This window comes from Chelon labrosus (genome assembly GCF_963514085.1).
Source record: "Chelon labrosus genome assembly, chromosome: 12".
In the NCBI taxonomy this organism is placed as follows: Eukaryota; Metazoa; Chordata; class Actinopteri; order Mugiliformes; family Mugilidae; genus Chelon; species Chelon labrosus.
Window position 1 is genome coordinate 29,590,453 of NC_140345.1, and position 20,865 is coordinate 29,611,317.

The following is a 20,865-nucleotide window of genomic DNA, read 5'->3' on the forward strand; positions in this document are numbered from 1 at the left end:
GACCCTGGTCTCTAGTCTCTATGGACCCTGGTCTCTATGGACCCTGGTCTCTATGGACCCTGGTCTCCATGGACCCTGGTCTCTATGATAGGTCAGACTTCAGTGTCAGTAACATTGTGTCTGATTAATTAGTGATCAACTAAAACATCTTCTAGATCAGAGAGTAGAAAACACCCTGATAGCAATGATATCATTCTGAACTCATTCAGCAACCCCTTGACTAGAACTGGACCAAGAGTTTAGAGAAATACCACAAAGGTTCTAGTAACAATAGAACCAGGCCCACTCTCCATCTGGACATGTGGAGAACCAAAGAACCCAAAGTGTTCCACGTTGGGTTTTTACCTCTTGAAAGTGAATCTGGCTACAAAATCCTACTGATTCCACTACAGGAGGCAACGTACACACAATTCAACCTTTGGACATTTTATTTATCCTGGACATCATCACATTCTACCATTGTGATCATTACTGTATCGTGACTGTGTTGTGTTTATTGTCTGTAGTACCACCATTAGTCCACTAGATGGAGACAAAGGGCCATGAATTAAATTGAGGTACAGGGTTTGGTTTAGGATCAGATTCTATCAGTCCAGTCACCATGTGGTTCATAGTGATGTAGAATCATGTGGATAGACTCTAAAGGACAGAAGATAATAAAACTAGATCAGTTACATTTGTTGTCAGTTGTTTTTGGATTTAAGTGTTTCTCTGTTAGCTGAGGCTAGCTGGTTATCTGAGGCTAGCTGGTTAGCTCCAGCTATGTGATGCTTGGTATCAATGGAAAGAGAAGCTTTTCTAGTTTCTAATGAAACTCAGCATGACAGAGTAGAGCAGAGAGGATTGTGAGTAATGTTACATTCCATTTTGGCTCTGATTTTAAATAAAATACTAGTAGTTAGTGGCAGGACTGTGCAAAAAGTATTTTGAAACTGAAATTTCAGTAACTAACCAATAAGAAACGGATCTTGAGTATTAACATGACAGAAAAATATTATATATAATATTTGTTTCTATCTCATCAGGTTTGGGTTTCAATCCTCCTCCACCTCCACCACCTCCTCCACCAGGGGGCGATGCTGTGAGAATAATCAGCCTGGTTTGTTTTTGTTGAGTTTACCTGAGTTCAGCAGAGCCACTAACAGCAGGACCCTGAGGAACGTCTCCATGACAACGGAAAAACCTCAAAGTTTCTCTGCAGACAAAAAAAAAAAAACAACAAAAACAGACAAATTCAGCTTTAAACATTAAAATAAGGTAAAAAAAAAATTAAAAGTTTTGTCAGAAAAACTTTAATCAAACTTTAGTTTAGTAGCAAATAATTTCTACGTTTTAAATATTTATTATGAACACTTGACTGAAATATTAATTTAGATTTAAATAGTATTTTATTAAGTTTGTTTCCTGTTTTTTAAATTGCAGGTTTTTATGTTGAACACTTTGAAGCTGACTTTAAGAAGCGCTACAGAAATAAAATAAAATCTAAATCATATGTTAACAAAGACCAAGAAACACAGATCTAATTATCATGAAGTGATTTTATTTAAATCTGGGGTTTCAGGCCAGGTTTTAGTAAAGCGTCTTGAGACGATTTGTATTGTTATTGACGCTATATAAATAAAACTGAATTGAATTTAAATGAGAAGCTTTTAATGTTTTACGTGGTAATAATACTAATATGAGAACTTATGATAACTAATAAATCTAACTTACTCTCTAACAGATTGTTTCTTACCTGCAGCTCCGTCTTCAGCCGTCGACTCGTCTCAGACTCCGTCTCTCCGTCTCTTATGGAAACTCACATTTGTTTGTCAAACTCTGTCTCATTTGGAGACGTTTGCATGAGACGGACGTCAGCGGAGCAGGAAGTTAATGTGAGGACACACGAAGACGCCCTTAGAGCGATCAGCCACAACATTAAGACCAGCAACACTGGACTGAGCCATCCCTTAGTTATACTGCTATAGGCCTAGGCTGCTGGGGGACAATGCTCTGAGGACATGTCCTCTACTGTCTTCTCTAGTTTCTTCTCTACTACTAGTCATGTAGTTCTGTGCTGCTACTGTATATCGTGTTAACTGCTGAGTGTCCCTTGGAGTTTCATGTGATCACCAGGTAGAACATGATCCATCAGACCAGAACCACCGTCCTCCAGGTCTCCGTGGTCCAGTTTTTATGTGTCCATCGTAGGAGCTTCTATCAGAGGTCAGAGGTCAAGGACATTTTTTCAAAGTGGAGACACTAATTCAAAATATCAATCTTTATTTTCTAAGATATTTTTTAAAAGAGTTTATTTGTCTGTGTTTTTGAGGAATGTCTCAAAATGTCTCAGAATGTCTCAGAGCGAGGACGTCTGGTTAGAACAACAACATTTCTTTACACTGTGGACATTTTGTTGTTCCACAGCCTCAAACTGAACCAACAGAGATCCACTGAGGGTTCTGACTCCTTTCTATCAGAACCTAAACCAGAACCAGAACCACACAGGTCCAAGAACCAATGACTCCCTGCAGGAGTGTAGACTATCAGAGGACACTGTCTGGAGTCTGTCTCTGGTGAAGACGTCCCTCTGTCTCTGGTGAAGACGTCCATCTGTCTCTGGTCTGTCTCTGGTGAAGACGTCCCTCTGTCGCTGGTCTGTCTCTGGTGAAGACGTGCGTCTGTCTCTGATCAGCTGTTTGACTGGTTGTTGTTTCCTGCTCTGGACTCAGTTTGAAAGTCAAATGAGTTTGAGACAAAGCTCCTGAGTCTCATCGTGTTGACATGTTCCCGCCGTCAGTCCAGAGGACGAGAGGACGTCCTCTAGATTTAATGTAAAGCCTTTAAATGTTTCCAGAGAGAAGACATTTAGTTTTAATTTATTTATTATTTCATCTCTAGAGAGTTTAGTTTGACTTTAATTGTCTTCTTTGTTCATGTTGCAGAAATATTTTATTTTTTCTATTCTGTTCTATTTATGATATTATTTCTTTTATCCATGTCCACCTGAGGACCTGCATGTGTCCCGGGACGTCCACAGGGAGGCGCTGTCTTGTCTCTCTCAGCCTCAGTGACAGAATGAACTAATCCTGAGTGTCTTTGTGTCTGTGTGGTTGTGTAACAGTTGTTATCTAACAACACGTCCAACACAACGGGACACGGACTCCTGTCTCCTGCAGGACACCGAGGACATTCGTTTATAAAGTCACATTGTTTAGAGAGCGAGGACATTTTTACAGATTGACTTTCTATTTATGTTTAAACGCTGCTACTGGGACATTTTGTTAGAGCATCATGTTTTAGAGTGAATAAATATTTCTTTTAGAACGAGGACATTTTTAGACGTGACTGACTGTGTCCATCTTTATTTAAAGTGAGGACGGTAGTGTTTGGACATGTCTTGTGTTTCTGTCTCTAATCTCTAATCTGTCTCTAGATTACAGTTCACAGGAAGTCTCAAACAATGACATCACGCCTCTGTGTCCGTGGCCCCGCCCCCCCCAAGATGACATCACTCATCAACGAGGACAGACACTTTATCAGCAGAGTCTTCATCATCGTCTTCACAATCAGCAGCAGGAGGACGAGTACGAGGACGAGGACGAGGACGATGGCCACATTTGTCTCAGTGAGTCCCATTAGAATCAGTTGACTAGTGTACCTAATGAACTGGACATGACTGACAGCTCTTTTACTGGATCATATTTTATTTTGTATTTTTATTTAGATGTGTTTAATGTTAAAGCTGAACATGTTCTATCATGATGTCAAATGTTAAATAAATAGAAAAGAAGAATTTCAAACATAACGACGGTTTTATTCTCAACTTATTAATAATCAAATGTCTCCAGAGCTTTTAAACACGAGGGTCTCGCTCTGATTAAAGCAGAAGTAGGTCTGTGTCTGCGGCGGGGCCCCTGGGGGCCGCTCCATTTAGACCCAACGTCCCTCGAGACGGAACGGGAAACAGATTCAGTCTGTCCCCAAAAAAAGAGACAGCTCAGACTCCGTCCCCCTGCCTGGACGGACAGATGGACGACGACTGTCTCAGAAACATCAGAAAGAAAGAAAATAAATATTTTTTACAGTGAGGACATCTGAGAAGACACATTTTATAGACTGAGGACATTTGTTGGAGGACGTATTGATAAAGCAGGGACATTTATTAGATCCAGACAGACAGGTGTAGTTTAAATAATTAAAACTATTAAAACAGAGACCAGGACGTCCTGAGCTCGTGTCCCTCACAGACATAACGTTTCTGTTAAAGGCTGCAGTCCAACGTAGGACAACGTGTTTGAAGATGAGACGACTGTGGGTTTAGATCAGTGGTGTCCAACCTACGGCCCGTGGTCCGTTTTTAATTCTGAACATAATAATAGAACGTGGCCCTGGACTCGTCTGGACTCTATTGTTCTATTCATTTCTAACAGTAGGGGGCGCTGCAGCTTCTCCATGAAACAAGACGTTTACTAACGAGACGATGAGAGCAGAACGTCTAGAGACAAGACCCCCCCCCCCCACGCCCCTTTTCCTGCTGACACTTCTCACCTGAGTGGCCCCTCCCCTTCCTGTGGCCCTCAGTGAAAGGGGTCCTGGTCTAATGTTGGTCTGGGGTCTTCTTCTGTTCCAGCTGGCGACGTGTCACCACTGTCCAATCACGTCGTCTCGTCGTGGTCTCATCTACAGAGACTCTCTGTCGGCTCTGTCCAGGAACCTGAGGGCCCCCCAGGGAGGCCCCAGTCATCGGGGCCCCGGCCTCAGCCTCCACCACAAACACCACTGCAGACTGACCAGGTAACAAACTGACCAGACCAGACCAGACCAGACCAGAAGAGACCAGACCAGACCAGACCAGACCTGACGAGACCAGAAGAGACCAGACCAGACCAGACCAGACCTGACGAGACCAGAAGAGACCAGACCAGATCAGACCAGACCAGACCAGAAGAGACCAGAAGAGACCAGATCAGACCAGACCAGACCAGACCAGACCAGAAGAGACCAGACCAGACCAGACCTGACGAGACCAGACCAGCACACACCAGACCAGACCAGACCAGACCAGATGAGATGAGACCAGACCAGACCAGATGAGATGAGATGAGATGAGACCAGAGCAGACCAGACCAGAGCAGAGCAGACCAGACCAGAAGAGACCAGACCAGACGTTAGTGAAGGTTGTAACCTGACTCTGTGTCTCCTCTCAGGACTCATCTCCCAGAATCCTTTGCTGTGGATGGCTCTAAGCCACCAGGCAGCATGAAGCACCTGGTCCTGACTCACCTGAGGAAGCTGCTGACGCTAAGCCCCGCCCACCACCAGCAGAGAGGCCTCCGCCCGACGGGCTGACCTCTGACCTGCCGCTGGACGGCAGTGAGACGACGGGGACTGAATGGGACATGGGGGCGGGGGCTGTGGGGGGGTCACAGATGCTGGACTCTGACTAAGTGGATGATGAATGAATGAAATAAAGCTTTAAACGTTGACCTGACTCATGTGGTTCGTTCAGCTTCACCTTTAATTCTCTGGGTTTAACGACACGAGAGCTGGTGCATCATGGGAGATGGAGTTTGCTTCTGCACTGATCTGAGTTCAGCTCTATCTGAACCTGATGGACGTTCATGTCCACTACATCCATGTCTCAGCAGAGGTGGGGTCACAGAGGTCACCACAGGTCAAAGGTCGTCTCAGATATTAAGCTGCAGGACCTCGACTCCTGACGACTGGTAATGAAACAAAGAGCAGCAGGAGAACAGGCTCTGTTCCTTTCCTCTGCTCTCCTTCTTCAGTCCATCTTTCTTTTCCTTCTCATTGTTTCTTCTCTCCACCTGTTTAATAAATGAATGAGTGAATCATTTATTCCTCATTCTTCCTGAAGCCTACAGAGAAACTTTCTCCTGAATGTTTCCTTCATTGTTTGGAGCTTGACTTAATAATCTATTATCTTTTGTCCCATAGAGGACGTTTGACGTCTCTGAAATCACCTCATGTTGTTTCTCTGGAGGAAGCCTGGAATGAAAGTGTGTGGGGGCCTCAGGGGCCCGGGACCTGCTGCTTTGTGGCACCAACAATGAGTTTAGTGTAATGAAATAATCAGTCAGGATTAGAGGAGGGAGGGAAACAACCCCCCCCCCCCCCCCATCAGCTGCTAATCACTGATAACACCAGCAACAGTCTGCACCTTGTTTCCATCCACCTCTCACATCATTCATGGGGCCCCGAGGCTCCACGGGACCCCTGAGGCTCCACGGGACCCTGAGGCTCCACAGGACCCTGAGGCTCCACGGGACCCCGAGGCTCCACGGGACCCTGAGGGGACCCCCGCCAGGCTGCGTCCAGCAGTAACAGAGTCCTGGTCAGAGTCAATGAGGACGAGCAGCGTTCATGTGATCATCTAAAGTTCATGTTTGATCAGATCAGATGGCGTCTGATGAACATGAGTCCTCTCAGCTGTTCTTAGTTTCACTCTTCATCCTGTAGAAACAACATGAAGACATAATGAACGACAGAGACAGAGACAGAGACAGAGACACAGAGACACAGAGACAGAGAGACAGAGACAGAGACAGAGACACAGAGACAGAGACACAGAGACAGAGAGACAGAGACAGAGACAGAGACAGAGACACAGACACAGAGACAGAGACACAGAGACAGAGAGACAGAGACAGAGACAGAGACACAGAGACAGAGACACAGACACAGAGACAGAGACAGAGACAGAGACAGAGACACAGAGACAGAGAGACAGAGACAGAGACAGAGACACAGAGACAGAGACACAGAGACAGAGACAGAGACAGAGACAGAGACACAGACACAGAGACAGAGACACAGAGACAGAGAGACAGAGACAGAGACAGAGACACAGAGACAGAGACACAGACACAGAGACAGAGACACAGAGACAGAGAGACAGAGACAGAGACAGAGACAGAGACACAGACACAGAGACAGAGACACAGAGACAGAGAGACAGAGACAGAGACAGAGACACAGAGACAGAGACACAGACACAGAGACAGAGACACAGAGACAGAGACAGAGACAGAGACAGATGTGAGTGGAGGAGACCAAAGACGAGATATGAGACGACTCAGGTTTAGAACCTCTGGAGGTTTCTCTCTTTTCTCTTTTTCTCTTTCTTTCTTTTTTATCTATTTTCTTCATTCATTCATTCTCTCTCTCTCTTTCTCTCGTCTTTATTTGTTCTCATCCTCTTTCTTTCATTCTTTTGTTTCTATATTTGTCTATAGTTCTTCTGTCTTACTTTCTTTTCTCTCTAGTTTCTTGTTTCTTTCATTCTTACTTATTTTTCTCTCTTTCATTTCTTATTCTTACTTCCTCTGTCCTTTTTTTCTCTTTCTATTCTTTAGTCCATCTTTCTTTCATATTTTTATTTTTTGTCTTTTCCTCTTTCTCATTATTTTTCTTATTGTTTCTTCTTTATCTTTCTCTCCAATCTTTCCAATCTTTCTAATCTTTCTTTCCGTTATTATTCTAATTCTTCAGATGTTCAGATAATCTGTCCTTTTATTCCATGTGTTGTTTGTTAGTCATTTATTCATTTAACCTCCTTATTTAGTCTGAATGTCTCCACATAGAGACTAAAGTCTGAATATCATCAGTTAACAGTTTAAGAAGCTGCCTGACCTTTAACCTGTTCAAGAAAAAAGAAAATAAAAATAGATATAAAATAAAGGCAAGATGATTTGTATTATTCAGACACTAACATGTATTTTAATGTGCATTTCATTGTTGCTGTTTACAGTCATTCATTTGATTTAATTCAGTTTAATACATTTATTTTATATTTTTTATTCTTATTAATTACTTATTCATTTATTCTTCCTTTATTTATTTATTTCATTCTTTCTTCGTTTCTTTCCTTCTTGTTTGTTTTTATTATTATTTATTAATTTATTTTATAGTTTATTTGTTATATATTTATTATATTATATTTTTTATTTTCAGCTGAAAACTAAACATACACAATTTATTGGAGTAAAAACTAAATTAAATAAATGATTATTTTTATACTAATGAAACAAATCTAAGTTTTATTTTCCTCCTGTTGTTAAAAAATAAAAGTTTATTTTCTAAACTACATGAACCTGACTGACGAGGAAACGCTGCCACGCTTTGTTACCGGAATGGCCACGCCCACTCCACTTCCCTGCTCGGTGATTGGTACAAATAAAACAATTGCCGCCACGTCAACGGAGTACCCTGCTGTCAATCAAAAGGAGGCGGGGTTTACAGCTGGAGTTAATATATTTGAGGCAGTTGTAAAATAGTGGCGGAGAAAAAGAAGAAGAAGAAGAAGAAGCAGCGGGGGCTAGTAGCTGGTTTAGCTAAGTCCTGGGGGAGGAAGACTCGCCGAGCTCTCTGGACATGGAGGAAGACAACAACGAACAGATGAGACCGCTCCTCACATCTGTAAGTTCACCCCCCCTCACCCCCCCTCACCCCCCCTCTAGTGTACCTGTTAGCCGGCGGCTAGCGCCTCCACAGCCGGCAGCCAATAATTCCCTCAGAAGAAGAAGAAGAAGAGTTTTTGAGCCAAGATGGTGTCAGAAAAACAAACACGCCGCGGAGACAAACAGTTTTAAATGTGTGTTATTTAAAAAGAGAACTTGTTGACGCGGCTAGAAACGAAGGCTGGCTGCCGGCCGCTTTTGTTTTTAAGGGACCACGCGTACGCCAGGAAGTGGAGGAGCGATGCGCATGGGAAGAAAACTTTGCGGAAATGCCTTATGGAAATCTCCACTTCTGTGTTCAGAGGCTCCTCGCTAAAATTATAAACGCGACTGACCAACCAAAAAGATGAGTTTGACTCGTGATGACCTGGGCTTACATTCGGCATGAGTCACATCCACATAGATGAACAGAATTTACCAAAACTTCCTCGTTTCCAGCTGGTTTGGTGTGTCATTCATGCTGCTCTCCTTGTCACTGAAACTTAATATTCTAGCTGCTTGGAAGCAAAATAAAATATTAACGAGTACTGAACGAGGTTGTGCTTGTATGCCGAATTAAAGAGTTTGTTTAGTGAGGCAGTTCTAGTGTCTTAAAGTCTTAGGTGCATTATGCAGGTTTACCGTCAACCTCCACATCTTTAAATCATTTATGCACTGCATTCAGCCTGGTGTTAACACAGTCACTTGCATTTGGAAGGGAGAAGCGGCTTTAAACAGAGAAGCAGTTGAGTCTTGTTATCTTGAACCTGTTGAACATGTAGCTGTAGCAGGACTCCAGCTGCCCACGAGCAAGGCACTGAATCGTGACCTGAATGATGCTGACCTCTGACCTCTGACCTGTGGGGTCAGCAGAGTGGGGTCCATGTGGATGAGGGCTGGATGTCTTCTTTGATTTTTCTGGATCTGGTCCTCACGATCACTCTGGATGCGGATTTGCTGTTGCCATGGAGACGAGACACGAGTCAACAGTTGGTGGTTGTGTTCATTCTGAGCTGTTCTCAGACGACACTCGTTGGCCAGTTCATTAGGTACACCAGTGCATGCATTCACATGAACAAGCCGGTCTGATGACGTACTGCTTAACAAGCAACTGAGCTCCATATACAGTCACTGGCCAATTCATTAGGTACGGTATAGAAACCGGACCTGCTCTGTGTTGACTCTGTGTCGACAATAAAAGCAGAGAAATGATGTTTACTTGAGCATGAAGGGAGTTTAGTCCAGCTTTAGTTTCTACTAACTCAGAGAGATGTTGATTCAACTGTGTTTTCATTTTGTAGATCTATTAATATCTAATTACGTGTTCCTAATGTTGTGCATGCGTTCACTAGTGTACCTAATGTTTTGTCGTGGGACATGGACAGCGACGGAGGGACATTATTTTAACATTTTGTGTTTGTTTAAAATCTCTTTGCGGCTGTTTTTCTGCAGCAGGTGATGATACGAGACGTTCGTGTCTTTCTGTTGTGCGTTGCGTTGACTGAAGTCTCCGTTGCCGCCGACATGGTCCGACTTAAACAGCAGGTGCAACAATAGCAGCTCAGATTTCTTTTATGAATGAAGGGTTGAGGTTAGACGGGTTGTTGCTTGGTGTTGGATGTGATTTGTTGTTTAAGGGTCTGACACAAAAAAAGAAACCATAATGGAAAATGTTTTATCCCTTTTATTTTTCCCAGTACTTTTGTCTTTGCTGTTTATTTTCTTTTACAGTTTGTTTTTTATCACTTTTATTAACGGCGCTTCAATCTGACGCTAAACATTTCCCTTAATGTCCTCCAGCCACATTGACCTGCTCGTCCTGGTGTCGTCCTGGAATTTATTTTCGTGGCTTCAGTGTAAATTTCAAACTTTTGGTTCAGTTTATAAAAACTATTTCTTTTAAGCCAGCAGGAAAGCAGAGACATGTGAGTTCTGTTTGTTGTGTTTCAGATACTTTCTCTTTCCAGGTTCAGTTTTTCTTCAGAACTGATGGAAAAAAAAAAAAAATAATAAAAATGTTCATGATTATTTTTAACCTCTGTCTGGCTTCCTGCTGTGGGCTCTCTGTGGTTGGCTGCAAAAAAGAATCAGGGCAGGTCTGTTTATTTCAGTTTACTGAAAACACATAGTTGTGATGATTCCTAATCAGGATTAGTAAACCTCTTAGATTTCTTTTGGTTTGTTTTACTTTTAGCTTTGCAGCAGTTTGCATCAGTTTTCTAACCGTAGACGACATCAGCGACGTCTCTTGTTTCACAGCTTTTTAGTTCTGGGTGTGTTTGTTTTAGGCGCCTGAATATCATCGGTCTTTTTCTGGAACGACTGACTCTGTTTTTTAAGAATGACATTTGAGCACATGCAGGTGTACGTTCACGTTTGACGTCTGTAATTACTGCTGTGATTAAAAAGTCATAAAAAGTCATAAAAAGTCATGGTCTGACAGTCAGGTCTGTGTGATGAACCCTCAGGCTTCTCTGAACGTGGTGGATCAGATTTCATGTGACGGCTCATGACTCCATTAATGACATTCCTGTTGTATGTGAGATCGAGTCAGTTTTACGTTTCGGTGAACACCTTTCTAAAGGGGAACATACTATTTAGGGAAGGGCTCTCAGCTCTCACTGCCGCTGGCTTCCTGTCTGTGGACTCTCCATGGAAACAGGTGAAACTTTTCACGCTCTCTATTCAAATCAGCCTCAGCCGTGAACAATGTGAGCAGTGTGAAGCTGTGATGTGACGGATCGGGTTATTGTTTGGTTGGAAATATCAGCTCTGTGAAGGCTTTCAGCTCAGGAACAACTCCACATTTATTAGAGTCTTTGATCCAGACAGGTGGCCGTGAGCTGAGGCTAGGGTAGAGGTCAGCAGAGGTCAGCAGAGGTCAGCAGAGGTCAGCAGATCCACCCAGGACCGATCAGTCCTCGACCTGTGACCCTGTACTGTCCACGACTCTCGTCTCCTGAGCCACAGCCGTCTTGTTGTCCTCTGCTCAGCATCAGGGGCTACACAGTGGTTTCACTCTGGTGGGTTTTACTAATGGAGGAATTCAACAGAATCTATCACACCTTAGAGCTCCAGACTTACTTTGTTTTGCAAAACTCTTAACATTGCACAACTAAAGCAATAGATGAACTTATGAACAAAGATTCTGATGTTGGCATCATACCAGCAATCAAAACCAAAAAGCTTCGACTGGTTGACAGCGTTCATGTTCCTCTTCTCTTCCCCTGGCAAAGATTAATACTTCTCAGGAGGTTTGATCTTTTCTGACCAAACCCACCTGAGTGGTGGCAGAACGGTAGTCGGATTACTGCAGTGATGTGAGAAACAACAGAAGCTACACACCTTTCCAACGAGTGGAACACAGAGTCTAACGAGGAAGCTGCTGCTGCTGTTTCCTGTGCCCAGGTTGGTGCTGTTGAGGCGTCCCAGGTGAGTCGAGTTGACGTCAACAGACTCGTCCTCTGGTGTCTCGTCGCTCTCTGGTGCTTTGTTAGACTGCATCCCCCCGGTAGGGAAAAGAAACTGTGCAGGGGCTTCAGACTTTATTTTGTTAGAGGAGGAGGAATCATTCCTGAACTGTAGAAACAAACGTAGAGGTTAGAGGTCCTTGAAGCAGGATTAGGGATTAGGGATGTCTCTGTCACGTTTCTTTTTGCAGACATTGACTGTGATCTTAGTCCTGATCCAACACCCCCTCCCACCCCCACCCTTTAAATGTTTTTGCATGTTTTGTCATCTTACTTCTGTTCCCAGATCATGTGTGTTGCTTCATCACCAACAATGCACTTCTGTAGGTCTGTATGTTGACGGTTGAACATCTGGTGAAATACCTGCCTCCCAGCTGTTCCTTAAAGATTTCTAAAACAGCTATTGTTAGCTTGGAAGCTAGGGAGAGCTAGTTTTGGTTTATTGCCATTCAACGAATGCAAACGTAGGTTCTGGATGCATGCTCAGTCGATTGATCGACCTGATAACGGGTCTGATCTTTATTGTCTGTAGGAAAACTTGATTACACTCCTACTCCCTGAGTTATTACCTGACCTCACCTGTACGGCCTCCCTCGGGAAAAACACCTGTCCAACCAGCTGTCCCTTGGTTTTATCATTTATACCTGCAGAGCTGGAGGAGTACGACTAGCACTGACCTGAATGTCTCAGTCCAGAATCAGACTTGAGAAATTAAAATGTTTTGTTTGGATTATCTGCTTCAGCATTAAGAGGCTAAAGTGAAATGAAAGACGGATAAATAAACAAGAAATGCAAATGTGAGCGGTTTAGCTGAGCGGCTGAAGCCAAACGGTGGAAACAAACGGAGAAATAATGAGGACAAACAGGAAAGGAATGAAAAATCTGAGGGCAGCCAAGTGTCTCCAGACGACTGAGAGGTTCTTAGTCTCTGCATCAGGTTCTTTACTGTGACATAAAACAAATGAAAAATATCACAAAGCCTCCAAAAATGTTACACAAGAGTATTTTATCTTGTTTTACTTCTTTACTGGGTAAGGTGTCAACTATTAGGTCACATCAAGACAACTCAAGAAGTCCCATTGCCTTTGTTTCTGGTCTCATTAGGTCCAAACCCAAACATTATGTAGTTGGCTGTGATAACATGAGAGCGTATTTGACCTAACGTGTCCCCAGTGTTTCTCTGCAGATATTCAAACCTATGGCCACAGGTGAGTATTTACATATGAGTGTTGACTCTTGCTCCTTGTCTTGCAGAACAAACACTGGTTAGGTAAGATACTTGAGAAGCTGTCAGCCAACGTCCGTCTGTTCTGAAATCCTCCACAACTCACGACTCAAACTGGACTAGAAGTACAGAGATAGGACCGGCCGTGTCATGGCAGGAACTGAACTCACCGACCCTGCTGTTGACCCTTCTGATTGGTCTGCTAACCACCAACCACAGGGCTCCTATGCTTTGTATAGCTAGCTTAGACAAATGATGGCAATGCAGGGGTCCACTCCCAAAGAAAAAAGTTGAAAACCTTTTAAGACTTGGTCCACATTAAAATTCTTCAAAAATGTTAAAAGCTTACAGTCAGCAAAACCGAGTCATGAGTCAGCATCGACAAATCCCAAGTCACAAATACCAAAGATAAACCAACAAGTTCCACAACAACACGGGGACTTAATTCAAGATTAAGAGTCAACAACTGGTCATGAACAACAACTAGTCAGTGTCTTGAACCAACGTCAACAATTCCCATGTCAAGTCTGAATTATTAGACTTAGACTTAGACTTAGACTTAGATAAACTTTATTGATCCACAAGGGAAATTGCTTGGTTACAGTAGCTTAGTTGTACATAAAAAAACACACTCTTAAGAACCTCAGGTAAAAAGAAAAGATTAAATTAAATAAAATAGAAATAAAAAATAAGTAGAATAAAATCTAGTAAGATAAAATAGAAATAGTATAAGCCAAAATGTACAAATTATCATATTAGCATATGAACAAATGTAGTTGTCTATAATAAATATATAAAATCTCAAGTACACACAAAATTAGAAGTCCTGAATATAAAAACTTGGAGTTTCCAGGTAAAGTCAGTTTAAAACCAATAAGTCCTGAGTCACTGTGTCCTGAATCAACAAGTCACAAGTCTCAATCTAAGACCAACAACGACAGGTTCCAGGTCAAGTCTCATTTAAGACCTGAGTAACAAAGTTCTGATGATACAGCAGAGAAAATGACCAAACATCTAAAGCATTGCTGACGTCTGACGTTAGCTGTCTCACCTCCACTTTACTTCAGATTTTCAATGTCTTTCTATTGTAGTCACAGTTTGTCTAATGTGACTGTGACTTAAGAACCCAAGGCTTGACAAAGGCTAGGAGTCCTCTGGTTGGGTGGTGTGAATTTTCCCACAGTTTCTGGCGTGTTTTAGTAAACATCACTGCAGTCCAGATGTGGTTTTCCCCCTCAGCTGGATCTCCTAATATAGGAGTGAGGCTGGAAGATATGTCTCTGATCTCAGGGGAGTCTTGAGAAACTTTATTCTATCTCAGTGTGTTTTACTTTTATGAGGCCTCGTCCTGTGTCAAGATTGTTACGGCTGTCTTCTTGACATGGCCTAGTCCTCTGTCTGCTGTAATACGTTACAGCAGATGTGTTGTAATACGTTCTTTCACAACATTTGCCCCGTTGAATGTGGAGTGATGTGCTTTCATACTGCAGTGGGTCTTCATGTGCAGAAGCTTTAACCCTAAATGTTTGTTTTCTAAATTAAGTAGCATAAGAAATATGTAATGACAATAAAACCAGAGGCATCTTTAACACAAACAGGACTGATATTAACTTGAGACGTTTGTTTTTACATATTTGTTTTTATTGAAAATGGTTGGTGTTAAATTAGAGCTTAACATGAGCCTTTGGAAACTTTGAACTAATTGTTGGTGTTGGCTCAGAACTCGTGTTGACTGGCTTTGTTTGTCCTTAATTGGGACTTGGCTTGAACTTTTTGGTTGTTTGGGATTTCTGACACTTGAGTAGTTGGTCCTGACTTATTGGTGTTGATTCATGACTCGGTGACCAGGTCTGGTTTTTGAATCCATCTTGTTTTTTAAATCTTTTTACTTCAGATTTGTCAGTTTTGACTTGAAACCTATTGATTTTAAATTCAGGACTTTAGATTTGGTATTTGTTTGCATGGACCCTTGAGGGTTTTAATGAGTACTTCACCTGGAACCTGTTGTTTTTTTATAATCAGGACAGGTTTGGTATTTATTGGTCTTGACTTGAAATTTTTACTTGGGGACTATTGGTCTACAATTGTGACTTGACTTGGAACCTGTTAGTTTTATATGCTTTCATCTTTATATTGGTTGGTTTGGTGTTTGTTGGTTTTGGGACTTTTTTTCTTAAACTGTTGGTCTATACCTGACCTGGGAGTTTATCTAATTTCTTTATTTGATATTTCTGACATGGAATTTGTTGGTGTTGACTCTGGTTCTCAATTAGATTCAATTAAATGTGTTGTTTTTTTTAACTGGGACTTGATCTAAAACATGCTGTGTATTTATTCAGAGCTTCTGGTTTGGTGTTGGATGGTCTTAAACTGTTAGCTGTTGCGTCATGGCTTGGTGACTGGTCATCTGCTGCCAACATCTTAATATCTGAAAAGTGGGACGAGTGTAGGTTAGTGAATATCTGCCAGATGACGTAGTGAGCTGATGTCAGAGCTGTACGTGATAAAACGATGGAGGGAATGCGAAGCCTTCTCTGCCATGTGTTTACCTGGATAGCAGCTCTGTTCGTGCAGTGGCTTGTTGTTGTTTCTCATTAGAATTCCTGAGCCGAGTGGAAAAGCACTGGCACAAAGTGTGAGGCACGTACGGGGAGGAATCATTGTAGTAAAATGATCGTTTACAGATGCAAAACCCCAGACGGCATGCAGTCAGATGGTGAAACAAGAAGCACAAAGAAACATGAGACAACCCCGTCCTTCTGTCTTTCCCTCCATCTCTGCTGGTTGGAGCTTTGAGCTAATCAGATTAATCCAGCCTGACTCTCCCACAGAGAATCCCATGTCGGGACAATCAGCTTCCTGCATCACCAAGATTAAAAAGCAACTGTAAAGTCAAAGGTCAGAAGACAATAGATGGAACAGCACATAGTCCTGGGAGTTCCAGTTAGTTCAGGACCGATGGAAGAGAAAGGTCCCGGTGCAAGTGGTTGAGTTTAATGTGTTTATCTGTGGTATGTAGGTTGGTTCTACATTAGAACTTGTTCAGGTCTAGAAGCAGAGCTAGAGACTGAACTGGCCTCCAAACCCCTGACTTTCAGGGGTGGAGCAGCAATTTTAAAAGTGGGGGGGTTCTAGAGGTAGCACATGAGCACCGCAACCACCGTTGGCTCCAAAACTAATGCAATGCATTTCTAGATTCATCATGAGGAGATGCAAATAATATTACATTCAAAATGTACATTATAGCACAACGCTTTATAACCCAAGATACATATTAACAAGCAGTCACATACCATGGTATTAAGCAGTTAATTTATGTTTTATTAACCCTTGTATTGTCTTCACGTTTACTACGCACCTTTTGTCCTCCCGGGTCAAATTGACCCGGGCTGTTTTGACTGCTTATAAAACATGATGTATACATTTTTTAAAAAAATTTTTAGTTTCACCTTTTAATTGAACTTGTTTCCAACACATTAACATAAATTTTATATTTAGTTTTGTAGTTTATGGTACGATACGCCTAATTTACAAAAAAGTACAACTCGTTTTTGAGTAAAAAAAAAAAGCTGAAATTCTGAATTATTTTCACTATGCTTATGATTAAAGGCATATGTGTTGATCATTATCACAGGCTGGTATATGTCAATGTTCAGGCAGGATATTGTTTTGAAACCTTTTTGATTTTTTGAATGGCAGCAAATAGTCCCACCTGTTGTCCTCCCGGGTCAATTTGACCCGGCCTTTTTCAATTGGTTTCAATGTAAATGTGTAAAATGATTCCACCATTCTGTGTTACATATTTTTTGGCCTACTTCATGACAAGTCATCACCACACATTTTAAACTTCTTTTAGACATGTTTTGTGAAAATAAACCTAATATAGAAGATATTATTAGTTATTTGGCATAACTACTGATTAGTATATGTAAACCATTAGTCAGGCTAGCCCAAGGTCAACATTTACTGATGCACTTGTTTTCATAAATAAGAGAGGAAAGAAATATAATTTGCAAAGTTCAGCATTTATTTTAAAAACTCTTTCTTTGACCTTCTTTATAAAATAATAAACACAGAAATACAGTGCAGTTATAGTGTATTTATAATCTCAGTTTGTTGTTTATAGTCATCTTGTCCAGAATTGGAGAAAGACAAATAACAGGTGTGAAATTAACATGTTCACAAATGTTTAGCTTTGACATTTTGTGTTGTCTGGAGGTTGAATGGACGTCAGAGACTAGAAATATTACACTGCATGTGTGTGTGTGTCTGTATGTGTGCGTGTGTGTGTTTATACATGTGTGTATGTGTATATGTGTGTGTATGTTTATACGTGTGTGATTTTGGTTTTGTGGTGTGTGTTTGTATGTGTGGATGTGTGTACGTGCGGGTATGTGTGTGCGTGTGTATGTTTATACATGTGTGTGTATGTGTATATGTGTGTGATTTTGGTTTTGTGGTGTGTGTGTGTGTGTGTGTGTACGTGCGGGTATGTGTGTGCATGTGCGTGTGCATGTTTGTGAGTGTGTGTGTATGTGTGTGTATACATGAATGCAGGTGTGTGTGTATGCGTGTGTGTTTGTGCATATGTGTGTGTGAGTATGCGTGTTTGGGTGTGTGTGTGGGTGCGTGTGTGTGTGTATATATGTGTGTAGGGGTTTGTGTGTGTATGTATGCGTGTGTGTGTGTTTTTGTGTGTGTATGTGCGGGGGTGGGGGTGTGGCAGGGGGTTGTGGGGGTGTGGGGCTGGCTGTGTGGATGGGTGGGTGTGTGTGGGTGGTTGTATACGTTTGTGTGTGTGTTAATTGTGCTGAAAACCACAATAGTGTGAGCCATTGCACCACTAAATATGACCGGGTCAAATTGACCCGGGGAGACAACCAGTGTTATAAATTTTGATGAAACACACATAATTTAACAAATATAGTCATAATTGATTGGAGCTGTAAAGACCATAGCAGGGGACCATCCATGTAAATTTCAGGCAATTATATGGAAGAAAACCAAAGTTATGACAGTTTACATTTTGAAATCTGGTCAAATTGACCCGAAGACAATATGAGGAAGAACAAGTGTGAGTGACAAGAACACTGTGTTCCCTCCCTTTCCTCTCATGTTCTCCCCTTTTTCTCCTCTCATGTTCTCTCCTTCATCTTCTTCATCCTCTCCTTCATCCTGACTCCTGGACTTCTCTTCCTCATTCTACATAAAGAACTCAGTGTTAATATTCCTGAACATGGAAGTGTTGAAATGTTCTATATAAACTTAGAACAAACCTCTACAGCCTTGATTTTGATGAGGAAACATTCATTTCTCTTGTTGTTCTTTTATCTGCTTTTTATTAATTATTTCACATATATTTTGTTGTTCTAATCTGTTGTAACTAATCTTTCATCCTGGCCTTTATCATACTCTATATTATTATTTTATTCCTCTTATTATTTAAGATTTTAACAGTTTTATTGGATTTCATTGTCTTCATTTCTATTCTTTTCTAGTTTCTGAGAGCAGTAATGTAGGGGATTTTCTTCATTGCTCCAACAAACAGCTTTAAGTTACGTAAATGAACACGTCATTAATGCAACAATATGTACTACTATAAAACTGAATTAGTGCATTTATGGATTGACAACTTTCTGTTTCCCTCCTGTCACATAATCACATGACAACTTGACTTGACAAATAAGTCAGTCTTCTGCTGCCTCTTCTTTTTTTTCATTCCTAACACAAAGAATAATGATAATGTTGAATAATATCTAAATCAGTGGATGGATCTAGAAAACTATCAGTTACCATTAACTTTACTGGGCTTGCATTAACTTTGTTTTCCACCTGGCTTGTTTAATATCAGCTGACATGCCACAAAGCAAGACATAGTTTAGTTATTTACAGAGAAAATTCTACATTATTAACTTGTTAAATAACCATTTCATACCTCCGCTCTGTTCGCTGTCTGTCTGACGGCAGCTCCGTGTTAACATGTCACTGTTTACTTTCCCATGAAGGCTGGGACTAGTGGGTTTGGTCAGATGGCTGTGATTGGCTGGATGGCTGTCAATCAATCTAACTTGACCAATGGGGTTTCATGTCTGGGGGACTGAGGTGCCAGTATTTTTCTTTTGACATAGGTCTGGTTTAGGTTGGATCAGACCTTGTTCTCTTGGGTTTTATTAGTCTTAAACTGTGACTTTACTTGATTAGATTGTTGACACTTGTTAATCCTGACTTGGGTCTTGTTGGTCTTTAACTGGGACTTCACCTAGAACCTGATAGTTTCCAGGTGAAGTCCTAAGTCCCTGTTATACAGGACATCTGACCTGGTATCTGTTGATCTTAACTTTGGACTTGCTGGTGCCATGACTCAGGGGGGTTTGTTGGTCTTAAACTGGGACCTGCCGGTTTTTATGTTCAGGACATTTGATTTGATATTTTTTGGTTTTGATGTGAGATGTTTTTAGTTGATAACTATTGGTCTTTGACTTGTTGGTGTTCATTCATGACCAGTTGTTGACTCGGGTCTTGTTGGTCTTAAACTGGGACTTGAGTTTGAACCTGTTTGATTTTTATATTCAGGACATTTGTTTGGTATTTATTGGTCATAAATTGACTTGGAACCCGTTGGTTTCTATATTTGGGATTTACTGACTCGTGGCTTGTTAGACTTGTTGCTGGGACTTGAGTTTTAACCCGTTGGTTTGATATTGATCGGTCTTGATTTATGACTTGTTGGTGACTCAGCTCTTGGGACCTGTTGGTTTTTATAATCAGGATGTTTGGTTTAGTGTTTGTTGGTCTTGACATGGTATTTTTATTACTTGAGGACTGTTGGTCTTAAATTCAGACTTGACTTGATGCTTGTTTCGTCCTCTGACTTGTTTGTGTCATGTACAAGTCCTGACTTTATCCAGAGTCGTGAGCAGATAACAGAAGAAAAAAGAATCAGTTCTGGGTGGTTTCAGTTCATGAGTTGAGGTCAGCCTCCTCTGTGTTTCTTTTTCCCTGCTCAGCGTCCGTCTGAAGCTCCGCCTCCTGTTATTTTAATAATTATTTTTTTCTCTTGCTGTGTTTGCAGACTTCCAGGTTTGCTGGGCGCTCTGACAGACTCTCAATGAAGCAACGCGCTCTGCTATAAATACATGAGTCATAGCGAACAGCGTCTGTATTCACTTACTGATCCTGGACGACTTGTAGATCCACACACCACTGTTGACACTTTGAATCCAGGAGACGCGCAGATCTGCTGCTTTGAGAGTTTTTCTGTGGAATGCTTTTTGGATTCAGACCAGGGTCGAGTAGCAATGACAGGCTTTTGGGGAGATATTGCGAGTCAGAGGGTTGCCAGAGCGATGTCGCTGGTATGTATCTGAGCTTTTCAGCCGTCAAAAACATGCTTCGTCTCTGATCAGACTGAAAACAGAGTCTGGGAAGTCTGTGGTCTGACTGTAGTCTCAGACTTGTTGAAGAAGACGGAGGTTTCTAGACAGAAAGTGATTGACAATTTTGACTTTTTCGTGGTTGCTTAAGATTAAAGGAAATGAGACACTTGAACAGGAAAGGAGCTCAGACCAAAACTTTAAGATAGGTGCACAATAACACACAAATACCAACATCCTGCCTCTGCAAACACTCAAATGTGCAAAAGTGGCTGCATGCTAGCTGTTATTTTCAGATGCATTACACACTCACAGAAACCGTGAATAGTAGCTGAAACTCACTCTCCTAAACCTGC

At 41.6% G+C, this 20,865-nt stretch overlaps 1 protein-coding gene across 2 annotated transcripts in view; it reads left to right on the forward strand.

Annotated features, from left to right (window-relative positions):
• Window positions 1-8,278: 8,278 nt before the first annotated feature.
• The window catches only part of LOC311497154 (sodium bicarbonate cotransporter 3-like), a 43,716-nt gene continuing 31,129 nt past the window's right edge, over window positions 8,279-20,865 (forward strand). The window contains exon 1 of one of the 2 annotated variants that reach the window (XM_084557321.1): window positions 8,279-8,421. In XM_084557321.1, coding sequence (XP_084413447.1) covers window positions 8,377-8,421 — 45 coding nt within the window. In that variant the 5' untranslated portion in view covers window positions 8,279-8,376. Of the gene's footprint in view, window positions 8,422-20,007; window positions 20,492-20,865 lie in introns of those variants that run through there. The other variant, XM_084557320.1, reaches the window with a different exon arrangement.